Source organism: Varanus komodoensis, unplaced genomic scaffold (assembly GCF_004798865.1).
Source record: "Varanus komodoensis strain SLA01 unplaced genomic scaffold, ASM479886v1 scaffold43, whole genome shotgun sequence".
In the NCBI taxonomy this organism is placed as follows: domain Eukaryota; kingdom Metazoa; phylum Chordata; class Lepidosauria; order Squamata; family Varanidae; genus Varanus; species Varanus komodoensis.
In genome coordinates, this window is record NW_025335985.1 from 3344113 (window position 1) to 3356155 (window position 12043).

Below are 12043 nucleotides of genomic sequence, written 5' to 3' on the forward strand. Positions count from 1 at the left end.
TTTCATTTGGCCTTCATGCTGAAAGAGTTTCCCCAACTCAGCTTCTGCTGGTGGTCTGTGGTCAGACTTAAGATGAAATACACAAGTGGAGCTGGAAGAGACCCTGATTTCTATTTTAAATTACTATTATTTTTTCTTTCGCTGATTCTCAAGAAAGAAGCAAAGGTGCAATGAAAAGAAAAAGGACGCACAGCTGTAGTGAATGGGACAGAATCTGAAGGCACTGCTGTGGGGCTTTTGCATAAGAACGGCCAATGAGACAATCTTACTGAGACTTCACAGGAAAAGCAGCAACCCGAAAGTCAAGAGGAAAGGAGCAGCACTAGAGAAACAGGAACAAAATAATGAAAGATAATAATGCATAATGAATAATTAAAAATTAGGTCTGCATTGAATGAAAGTTAGTTCTTAGCCCCTGTCTGAAAAGCTGAAGAATGTATGACCCATTCTATGCTATACACCTGGACCATCTGAAGCCATCTACATATTTCTGCTGCCTTTTTCCCTTTGTAGTTAACACAATGGAGGTACCCTCCATCCACTCCCAAGATGGAACATGCCCTTGTCAACCTCTAGGGATGCTATTCACTGTCCATACTGGAAAAAGTGGCTCTTAGGGCATTACTTGTTTTGGAGCAGTGAACAGTCAGGTGTGCTTTCTGTGGGTTGCTGCACCAATTCTTCTCCTGGAGAACTGAATTTCAACCAGTTGTCTTCTATATCATGAGATGGATTGGTGCTAGATATTGGCTGTGGTTCAAGCAGGAGGATGTCTGGTCTTCCAGTGGGCCCTGGGTCCTCTTCATAAACGAGGACATGCTGTTGATCATCAAGGGGTGCTCCCGTGCTAGATAAATACTGCTTTAACCAGCTGGCAAAACATGGGATTCTCTCAGGCCCCTGTGCTTCACGGTGTCCTTTCCGGTCGGTGTCACTCACAAGAGCTTCGCCTCGGATCCCTTGTGGCTGTGCGAACGTTTCAGGAAGGAATGTTGAAGCTCCCTTTTCAGGCTCTCTTTTGGAGGGATTTGCTCCCACACTCCGTCCAAGGACATTATGTCCATCCCCTCTGATGCTGCTTCCACAGCAAGGGGCATTTCTTGGTTGGGGCAGCCAAGGTTCATAGCTGGTTAACTGTGGATTCTCTTGCCTTAACTGTGGATTGCAGCATGGTGGACTCTTCTGGAGACCTGCTGCTTCCTCTCGGAATTCACCCAGATGCTCCCTTTGATTGGGGAGCATTTTTCCCGTCTTTGGGGAATGTTTAGATTGAATGCCAGCCAGGTAGGAAGCTTGCCCAGCATTCTGAGGATGGCCACCCTCTGGATAGGCTGGGCTTCCTTTGTGTTCCCAGGAAGCAAGCCGGAATGAAGGAGCAGCACTTCTCAGCGGAGCCAGTACATTTTCCCTTGTCCCTGGAGAATTGCTTGCACAGCACAAATGGTTTGCAGGAGGGTGTGAGACTGTTCTCTGTTCAGTTGGGTAATCATCTGCATATCTCAGTGTGTCTGGATAAAATCTTCTTCTGGTGTCTTCCATAAATGCTGGGTTTCTTCTGATGTCTGAGGAATAGGTATTAAAGTAAGGTGGAACGTCTTTTTGAGAAGATGGTCGCACCATTTGGGGGACCACTGGCTTTCTTTCAGCATATTGTGGTCTTCCTTGAAGAAGAGAGGTGCTTTGTACTGCTGAGCTTGACCTCTGGTTCTGCAAATTCCTCTCGCTGTGTCCAAGCACATTGTTTATATGATATGGGCTGTTTTCTGTGTGCCTCAATTGTTCTGCACCTTGAACTGGAGACTGCTCTTCTGGGGTCCATTGGTTATTTTCCTTATATGGCAAATTACCTCTGTCATAAAATGGATTCTCTACAGAATATTTTGGATAGGTAGGAGGCTGAGGTGGATTGTATGGAGGACGATTTCTATACTGTCCATCAAGATCAAACATATGATTTTCGCGGTTCCACAGATTTTGTTCGGAATATGGTTCGTGTTCCTGCTGGGTGCTTTTTTGGTAGGTGTTCCTTTGCATTTGATTTGAAGGCAAAGCAGGAGAATATGGTAGACTTTCCCTTTGAACTGGAGGGCCTATTGTTGGAGGATCTGTCCCATCTTCCCATGCTCTGGGAAAAGTGGAATGTGTGCGTTGACCATAGGAATTATTTTCAACATAGCTGGCGTGTCCTCTGTGATCTGAAGAACCTGATGAATACATTGAGTTGTATTTCGGAGGAGCTTCTTGGAATGCCCATGAATCCTCCCGGTTCTTCCACAGATGGTTTTGTGACAACGGAAATTGTTCTCTTTCGTGATATGGATGATTGAAGGATTGCTCCTTCTGAGCATACTGGTGGGTTCCTGTTTCTAATGGAGTTCGCCTTGTGGCTGAAAGTACTCCTTGGTGGGAAAGTGTGTTTGATTGGTGCATTTTAGAAGGTTGAAAGCTGTCAACATTTTCCCTTACATTATAGACATTTTCAACTTGTTCTAATTTATTAAATTGTGGATCAAGTGAATGGCCTTCAGGTGGGGAACGATTTAGACTATTATCTCTATAGATCGATTCTTTATTCCATCGGCCTAGTGGATTAGAGCTAGGAAAAGTTCCTCTTTCTCTTTGGCCTAATGGGTTCCTTTCAGAGTAACGGGGTTGTTCCTGTTGCCCATAAGGGATAACTCTGATGTTTTCTGAGAGGTGGTTGGGGTTTGTATTTTGGAGATTACCTCTGTGGTTGGAGTTCTCTCCATAACCCAAGGAATATGTTGGGTTTTCTGTTTGTACAGAGGGATTTCGTTGAGAAATGAAAGCGTTCGGCCTCGTGTCTCCCATATCTGGGAGGGGCTGATAGATTTGTGAACCTTGCCCTGTGGACGGTTGACTACCTGAAGGAAAGCTTTGAATGCCATTGACATTTGGAGACTTAGGTCTATAGCTTGGCTGATCCATGCCATTCTGTGCCGCTGCATTCCCTCCTGGCATGAGAACAGTAGGAGAAAGTGTTAGGACTTCATTCCCACTAATCAATTTACTTTGAAGGCCTGAAGAATTAGCTGCATTGCTTATTGAACTGAGTCCAGAAATGGTAGCATTCCCTCCCTGACTGGCCTGATTAGAAATGGTTGAATTTGTGTCAGAGATAGTTGAGTTGGTTGCAGGCTCAGTTGTTTTGGGGGCTTCTTTTTCTTTGGGTTTCTCAAAATCTTGTTCAAACATCTCTTCAGAATAATAAGGAGGTCGACCTCCCATCCCATGATAGCCATATCCAAAATAGGGAGTCTACAAATACAATGACAAAAATAAATCAGTTTTAAAGCTTCATAACAACATTCTGACCAGAAATATTGTCTTAATTGTTTCAGCTTAATGCAGGTTTTCAGTTCAGATGGTTCTACTAAGAACTTTATGCCAGAGTTAGGACCTAGCAGGGACCTTCATTCATTACACAGCAATCTTAGGCATTAGAACCAGCAAATATGAAAGCTTTTGATATCTGCAACCTGGATGTAATCAAGATCCACCTGAAGGTCATGGTAGTTCCCAAGTGATCACTAACCTGTAATGCAGGATGGATCTTGTATTAGGATCCTCCATGCCTGAACTTCCCCTTACCTGCAGCCTCATATATGAATTAGCTCACACCATCTAAAATGTATTTGTTGTATTTACCCCTTCTTCATTGCTGACAGGTGGACGTCCAAATGGCATGTGCTAAGGAAACAGAAAATGAAATACGTTTGGAAGAATTTGGGCAAGAAAAATGAGCAACAAGAAAAAAGAATTTGTTAGCAACAAGAGGAACCTACAGCAAAATGTTGTAATATGGAATGGTCTTGCATTTCAGGATTTTGGCCAAATAAACCATGTGGTCTTCCAGGATATTTTATTCCATCCCATTAGCACCACACACACAATTTTCTACCAACACCCATTTCAGTACCATAGTCTGCATTTCATCAGAGGCCTGCTGAGTCCTCACTGGACTGCTGTGCTGTGGGGTCCATATTTAGAGAAGAGGTTCTGCAAAAGTGGAGTTTCCTCTGACCTTGCCACTAGCTTCAACTTATAGATAGTGTTGTTCAGGTACTCTGAGAGCTGATGTAGCTATTCACTTATTTATACCAATGGGATCTGCAACTAGGGTTGGTGCAAGGGTAGACCTGGTTGGGCACCAGCCAAGGCCCCATGGCCCAGTAGAGGCCCACTGACAAAAGCTCTCAGAGTTTCTCCTCCTCTTCACTTGCTTCTGGGTCTGCTTATTGAGGGTGGGGGCCTGCCGAGGGGTCTTGCCCTCAAAAACCTGGAGCTGACACTTTCTGTAACCAAACAGTGCAGGGTGGTTTGCATCTGTACTGAACTGCAGAAACTCCATTCCATTCCTAACCCCATTTTCCTCTTCTCTGTGACATGGCATTAATTAAACACCATCAATTAATACTTATTCATTTCATTGGGGCATTATGTCAATTGCTTAACAGGTTTTGCAATTTAATTTGTGTCAGCTATTGTAGCTTTTCAGATTCTGCTTTAACATTTCATATTGTATTTTTATGATGTTTTACTGTTAGTTCATATTTTGCATTTTATTCCATTTTATCTATTGTTGTAAACCACCCAGAGGGCTTCAATCATTGGGCGGTATAGAAATATGATTAATTATTATACAGTCAATAGTCAACAGTCCGTCAGCTTTCCAGAACCACAAAAAATGTTGTTTTTGCAGTGCTTTGGGAGGTTCACCCCCCACCACACACACACTGCTTTTTCCTCCTACTTTTTTGTACTTTTGTAAACTTTGGGTTTCCCCCAGACTGGCTGATGCCAATCTCTTGTGCTTGGGTAGTTTCATTTTGGTTACTAAAGGACTGGCACTTGGAGAATTGAGACCCTTATTAATATATATGATTCTCTGAAGCATAAACAGTGTTTAAATACCCATGACAGGCTGAAATTCATATACGTTTCTGTTTATTTTTGGACAAGAGAACCTTTGAAATCAGGTTCCATTCACCCCATTTGAAATCTTTGCTTCAGTTGCACCAGCTCACATCAAGAGGTTAAACTATTCTGCCTATTCTTTCCTATCTATCTTTTATTTATTTAACAGGTGGTATATACAGCTGAACATATTAAAAAAGATCTCTAAACAATATATATTTTAGTGGAAGGCTCAACAGCATAATGGACTTACTCCATTGCGCTCCCAGGGGAGTTCTTTGTATGTCTGATTTACTATTTACTCCAGGATAATGTACCCAGAATTGCAATTTTTTTCTAATCCATAATGTTAAAATAACAACCCTTAATCTTAAATACAGGATACAAACCCAAGCAGTGCACGGACAGGCTCATAATCTTTACAAGGGACTGTAGAACATTTCTTCCCAAATTTCCTCCAAGGATAAGTTGTAGCAGGAAGGACTTCTTCAGAGGGTATCTAAACTTGTGTCACTGCTGTGTAAAACGCACTACCATGTATTGTCACTTAACTGTGCGTGGACACATGCCAGAAAAGCCCTGCACCTCCCACAGATGGAGCCACGCTATACAATCAGCAGATTCTCCCGACGGCACCGTTCTTGGAGGGCTTTGCCCGCATGCACAGAGGCTTGCACATGCAGATGCTGTTCCTGTGAAGGGTCCTGTGTGTACCAGGCTAGCACAGGGGTGAGGAGGCTGGTTCCATGGGTTTTGAGGGCCCTGGCACAACAAACGTGCTGTGTGCTGCTCCCTCAGTGGTTCCACCTTCTCACCACCCTTTTCACCAGTGGCTATGGAACCTCCTCTTCCTCTTTCTCACCACTGTGAGCACTTGTTGCTCTATGGGCAAGGAGTCTGTGAGCAACTAGGAAGAGGTTTCGAGGTTTCTCTTGCATGCTTCCCCTTCACACCAGCCATGAGGCTGGTTAAGAACAAGAGCAAGACCAAGACCACAAGCATATTCTTCGGTATTATGACATTGGCTGTAAAGAGCTGAGGGAGCAGCATTGCCAGTCATTCCTGATTAGCTGTGGAACTGAGCTAAAAGCTTCCTCATCTGGCTCCAGCCCTCAAGAAACAGAAAGCCTTCACCAATTAAAGTTTGAATAGAATCTCTTACCCCTTGATATGGTCCAAAGAACTGTGGTTGGAAGCCTCCATGACTGAAAATCTACAGTGCAGAAGGAAAAGAGGCGTGTGTCAGAAGATGCTACTGTTGGCTGTCGTCGTTCTTATAATTCATCCTGTGATGACTTGAAGGCTGCAAGTGTTTGGGGCACTGAGAGCATTACGTGGTGTTCCCCCAACCTTCCTCTGTGACATGTTGCGATAATTGTGGGCCCTCCAGATGTTGCTGGACTGCAATTCCCCAGTGAGCACAGCCAAGGGCAAGGGATGGCAGGAAGTCCACAAGTGGTCCACCCACTGTCTTGAGCATGAAAGGCTGGATGAAAATATCACAATGACAAAGGGCCCTTCCACATTCACCACCAGGGCGAAGCTTGAGCCTGTGACATGGGACAGGAGCTCCCTTCCCTTCAGCCACTGCATGGCAACCTCCACAGAAACCACCACATATTGGCACAAAGGGCTGTTTCTACTCATGTCACCCAACCCCACCTTCTTTTCTGTGGAAAAGCCAGCAATTCCCTCTTCCCTGTGCCACCAAGGCCACCACTTGGAGAATCACAATCCGGCACATCTGGACGGCACCGGGTTGGGAAAGGCTGAACTAGAAAGGGAACAAGGAGGAGCTTCACATTGTCCGATGCACAAGCTCCTTTCACGCATCCCTTCATAGGCAGGTTAAGTCCATGGAGCGGAGAGCACTGTGTATCCCCCAGCCCTGCTTCTCTGTCACATACCCTCACATTACAGGCAAGAGCGTCTTCATAGCAGGCATCCTTTGCTGTGCTTGAGGGGAGGACGGGGATGCATGCAATGGCAGATTTCCCCCTCGGGTTTATAAGGACATGCATCAGAAAGACATGCATTTTTTAGATGACTCTGATTAATTAAGAACACTTTGTAATCCATCAAAATGCAATTGACTGTCACTCTAAATACTATAGTCATGTGCACTAATTTAGAAATATCGGCTCACCTGTGGGAAATGCCAGGGCTGCTGCGGATGCGGAGGAAATGCCTGGAGGAGAAAGAGTAGATATCATTATATTTATAAATCATAAAATTCCCTGAAAGGTCACCATGGATGAGTATGATTTAAAAAGCACAATTCAGCCTCCATTTGCAGCAATTAGGGCTATGTCTGAAATGGCCTCAATGACTCTGTTCCATTTGTTTAGTTCTAAATAAAACCGACAGTGGGAAGAATTATTCCCAAGCCCCTGTGCATTGATAAGCCAACTCGAGCCTGCTTCTCCAGTTCACACCACTAAACCCCATGGAACTCAAAGGGCCATGCAAAATTCCAGCCTTTGTTGCTAATCTTCAAAGCCCTCAACACTTGGGACCATCTTGAGACCTAGGTGACCACCATATTCACCAAATCAACTCCAAAATGGATCTATAGCCAGGAGTAGACTAGGGGACTGCCCCACACCCTTTTCTCTGCCCCTTAATTTCTTTTGTAAAGAAATAATTTTAAAAACAGTTCACAGCTTCATCTTTAAAGGCTAAAGTCAAGATAAAACTGCTCCAAAGTTCAAATTGCTTCTAGGTTTGGACTGCACACGCAGTGAAAAAATACAGTCACTGCCATAATCATCATCTGTTGCACACCCAAGTCATCTCTCACTCTCCTGGGTAACACTTGTGCAGTACGATAAATGGAATTTTCATTTTATTACACAGTACATATTTACATATTTTATTGTTTTCAAGTTTTATTAATATTTTTGGCATGTAATTGTGTTATTTTTACCTTAAATTATGCATATTTGCTATTTAAGTTTCTTGAAATGGGTATTGTTTTGGAAAGGAATTAATTCACTTTCTGGGAATGGATTAATTCACTTTCCATTAGTTTTAATGGGGAAAGTTGATTCAGAATTTGAACAATTCAGAGTTCGAATGGCCTTCTGAAACTAATTATATTCAAAATATGAGGCACCGCTGTATTTATTATTTCATCCCGTTTTCAGATTAGTTTCCATACTGTATTCTATGTATTCTTTGTGTTGACTGCTAAGAGCTTTTAGTTTATCAGCTGGTACAACAGTATTAACAAAGTCCTAAACAATGAACTACATGAGTGAATAAGCGTGATATCTAGATAACGCCAAACTACAGCCCATCTGAGGAGGCCGGAGATGATACTGCAGATCTAAAGTGCTGCTTGGGTCTGTGTGAACTTGCCCTCAGCCCCATATCTTTTTGGCCATCTTCTTAAGGTTGGGTCTCTTGTTACATTTCCTGTTCCACACAGGATAGCTGCTGTTGCTTCCTTTCTCACCATGCCAGCCCTTCAGTGGCAGCATTCCCAGGGTGGCCCATACAATCTACAACTCAGGCGAGACATTAAACCACCATTAACAAGCCGCACAGTAAATAAAGCCAGCAGCAGTAAAAACAAAACCTTTGCATCCTAAAACTCCGTGTGGTTACATTGCCAGAGGCTGCTGTGCCTTTAACTTTAGTGTGATAAGCAGAAAATTAGCACATGCCTCCTCTCCCTGGCCTGGGGATGCAATGAGGAAAGGGAAGGAGGCCTGTTCAAATGCTGATTCCACTTCTTTGGGCACAACCAGACAGTGCTTATTTTAAGCAATCCTGTAATCAAGCTGCAGGAGAGATTACAATGGAGCACACGGCTTTTTGTCCAACTTCCTTGTTTACCCGAGGCTGCTGCTGATTCCCCTGCCTGGCTTGCTGGACTGGCACCTGCCGGTGAGTCTGAGTGGGGCTGGTGTTTGGGGGTGGCTTGGGGGGCGGTTGCCGTTTTGGTTGCGGCTGCGGGTGCCTCGCTTGAGGCTGCGGATGTCTCGGTTGCTGTGGTGGTAGCTGCGACCTTGGTTGTGGCCTGCCATTTGGTTGCTTGGCCACGGGAGCTTGGTGAGGTTTCTGTGGGGGCAGCTGGGTGGCTGGACGCGGCGGGCCTTGTGGTTGCCAGAGGAGAAATCTCTGCAGAGGTGATCCGGGCTGCTGAGGGAACATCTGTGGGTAACTTGCATGGAAGCCGTACAAAGAAGTGGCCAGGTGAGCCAGCTGAAATGCAATAAAAAGTTGTTGAGGTGCCATCTTGTTTCTAGCAAGATTCTAACCCTTTCCTTGTGATATGCTCTCCGAGGGCGGTCTCATACATTGCCCCAAGAAGAAACAATTGTGCTAAATTTGCATATGCTAATATATGAAAAGGCACACATTTAATGTTATAATTTGAAGATAATTACAGTGCATCTCCAGACAACTGTGAGTATTATGCCTTCATGCATGCCTGCTCACTTCTGATGGGCCACAGTTCTTTCAGTCTTTTAATTTTTAATTTGAATTGGACAGGACTGCTCCAATAGAGGAAGCCGCCAGATGCCAATCAGTTTGCAGTCCTTCAAACAGAGGACTGGCTTCTGTAAAAGAGGGCATACTGCCTCTCTGTTTCCACTCCACCAAGCGATCAGAAGTTCTGAAGGCTAAATTTCAGAGTTTCATTTCCTTTGCATAACTAAAAGAGTCTTAATGGCAATATGTGCTTTATTTACAATATTTAAGATTGCATACAGAAGTCAAATGCACTCCTGTGAGTGGCACTGGATGGGCGACCCCCTGCTGAGGTTTCATTGTTGGGGGAAGCACATGTGTTATTTTGCCTTATTAAAAGTTTGAAAAACATTTCAAAAAGAATTCCAGGAAATGGTGATGTCACAATGGGGAATTATACTAACGGTCGATGATTAGGTGAAAAAACACATTTCTTTCTGTTGGACTGGGATTTAGCAGTGTGGGAAGGCCTTGTGTGACAATAAGCGCAGATCACCCCTCCTCCCACCTCCACGTCCACATCCTCTGCAGCGAGAAAAACAGTGGAAACAACTTGTTCTCCAAACCCGACCATGGTTTCAGAAAAATATTCAGTAGAAAGTTGAATCAAGGAACTTTAATTTAAACTGGGAAGTATGTAAATTGTTGGTTCTCAGAACCAAAAGAAGAGGGGACTTACCTGTGGTGAGTTTATATAGCCATACGGACCAAACTGCATCATCTGTGAGCAAAGACATTGGTTAGTTTGAGAGAGACCCATGAAGAATAATTACCAAGCACAATTGCTGATCGTAATTGCATTGCTGTTAATATGCATGTAGGGGTGGCTGGTGAAGCCTATGTCAGTGGGGTGCCTTGTCCACTGCAACTTTTATTTTGAACCTCACAGAGCTATCCATGGTACTTGACTTAAAAAACCCGTCCACAATGGTTTGCCATTGTAGTGAATATATTCCTGAGCTCAACAACATTGAGAGCTCCTATACTGCTCAAAACACAAACTGCAATGAATGCGGAACTGCACTGAGAAAGGGGCCAACAGTATCCACTGAATGGAAGGCACATGAAACCCCATTGACGCAACTTAATTCATGCCTTGTTGACTTCACATAGCACGATAATCATCACGGATCTGCACCACTAGAAGCCTGCAAACCTCACACCACTGATTTCAGAGCAGTCTAGCTGGTTGGAGGCTAAATGCTTTACACATTTAAATTTTGAAGTCAGTTTGAATCCATTTTAGTTGAAGTGTAGGACAAATCTGGCCAGATGTTTAATTTATAGTGGGTGGAAAAGGTTCTCAGAAATAAGAATCTACACTCAAATGCTTAAGTATAATTCCTCTGAGGAGAGGAAGCTGCCTCACACTGGTTTTGAATAATTGCTTCAACTATCCCAGTATTTGTGCTCTCAAGATGTTTGAAAGTTCAGCTTCCTGGCCGGAATCAGGGATGCTGGAACTTGAAGTCCCGAAACTCTGGGAGGCAGAAGGTTGGCAAAAGATGGGTCTCCAGGATTTCAGAGAGGGGTTTTTTAGCCCAGCTTGGGGCTGCCAAATTGAACCCGGGAACTTTGGTAGACAAAGTACATGTTCTACTGAGCCATCTCTTGTTTCAGCTGCCTTTGACTCTTCGTGCTCCTTAACTGTAAAGCAGTGACACCTAGCCGATCCTCACCGAGTCCCTGGCAGGAACCTTGATGGTGGGAGAGCAGAGGAGCCCCTGGCAGTTGCGAAGTTGATTACTGCTGGCTGAATTACTAAAATCGAGGGCGTCCTTTCAACTTGACAGAACACAGGAAATGTACTTACTTCTTCACTCTTGCTTCCAAATCCTGCCTTGCGGGGTTTGCGCAGCTAAGGTTAAAAAAAAAATATAGTGCAGCGTTATCACACAGACACAGATCTTTTAAGAAGAGGGAAGCAACACAAATTGGCTGGCTCTGAAATACTCACTGCCACAGCGCAAGAGGTGCCCATGAGGCATAGAAACAGGAGGATTCGGTTCATCCTTCACCTTCTGCACCTATTAAATAACAAATACACAGTAAACAGCTGATCACACAAGTTGGGGCTATTCCTTTTAGCACAGCGGTTTGATTAGATCATATACGAACCCTGAGTGTGGGTATCTTCAGTGTGCTTCAATGTGTTTCAGCAACTGAGTCTACATCCCAGCTATAGCCTAACACTGTGTGTGTGTGTGTGTGTGTGTGTGTGTGTGTGTGTGAGAGAGAGAGAGAGCGAGCGAGCGAGCGAGCGAGCTTCTTGTACCCCAAGTATGAGGATTCAGGGTAGGGATGGCTGATAGCTGTGTTCAGGGCTTTTTTTGTCATAGAACGCACCAGAACAGCATTCCGGCACCATTTTTTGACAGATTTTTCCAATGACGTGATTTTGAATCACCTGCAGGCTGCTTGTGTGTCCGTGCTGATTGTGAGGGCGCTGCTCGGCTTGGGATTGGTGTGTGTGGTCGCGTGCTGAGTGCGTACTGCCAGCGGCGACCATTATGTTTATGTGTGTGTAGAGTGACTGGCTACATGCAAAAGGTAAATAAGTTTTGTATTTCAAAAAAAGTTGGTGAATTGAAAATGTTTTTTAGTGCAAAAGTGTGACTCCAAGACA

General features: G+C 44.2%; 2 protein-coding genes across 2 annotated transcripts; both read right to left on the reverse strand.

Moving 5' to 3' along the window:
- Positions 1–621: 621 nt before the first annotated feature.
- ENAM (enamelin) lies at positions 622–7120 on the reverse strand. The gene is made up of 4 exons (XM_044444080.1): positions 7085–7120; positions 6101–6151; positions 3670–3711; positions 622–3279 (listed from the first exon to the last, which is right to left on the reverse strand). The coding sequence occupies exons 3-4, from the start codon at positions 3706–3708 to the stop codon at positions 622–624; spliced, it is 2697 nt and encodes an 898-aa protein (XP_044300015.1). The 5' UTR covers positions 3709–3711; positions 6101–6151; positions 7085–7120.
- Positions 7121–8718: 1598 nt separating this feature from the next.
- On the reverse strand, positions 8719–11428 carry LOC123030178 (enamelin-like). Its single transcript, XM_044443863.1, has 4 exons — positions 11375–11428; positions 11231–11275; positions 10097–10138; positions 8719–9147 (listed from the first exon to the last, which is right to left on the reverse strand). Exons 1-4 carry the CDS (start codon positions 11426–11428, stop codon positions 8719–8721), a joined length of 570 nt encoding a protein of 189 aa, XP_044299798.1.
- Between the last annotated feature and the right edge of the window lie 615 nt (positions 11429–12043).

Bases quoted from the DNA above. Each gene is read 5' to 3' on its own strand.
- ENAM (XM_044444080.1), bottom strand. From the start codon at position 3,708: ATGCCATTTGGACGTCCACCTGTCAGCAATGAAGAAGGG. The intron at 3,280-3,669 runs GTAAATACAACA...TTGTATTTGTAG, and splicing joins CTGTCAGCAATGAAGAAGGG to ACTCCCTATTTTGGATATGG.
- LOC123030178 (XM_044443863.1), bottom strand. From the start codon at position 11,428: ATGAACCGAATCCTCCTGTTTCTATGCCTCATGGGCACCTCTTGCGCT. The intron at 11,276-11,374 runs GTGAGTATTTCA...TTTTAACCTTAG, and splicing joins GCACCTCTTGCGCTGTGGCA to CTGCGCAAACCCCGCAAGGC. The intron at 9,148-10,096 runs GTAAGTCCCCTC...ATTGCATTTCAG, and splicing joins GCTATATAAACTCACCACAG to CTGGCTCACCTGGCCACTTC.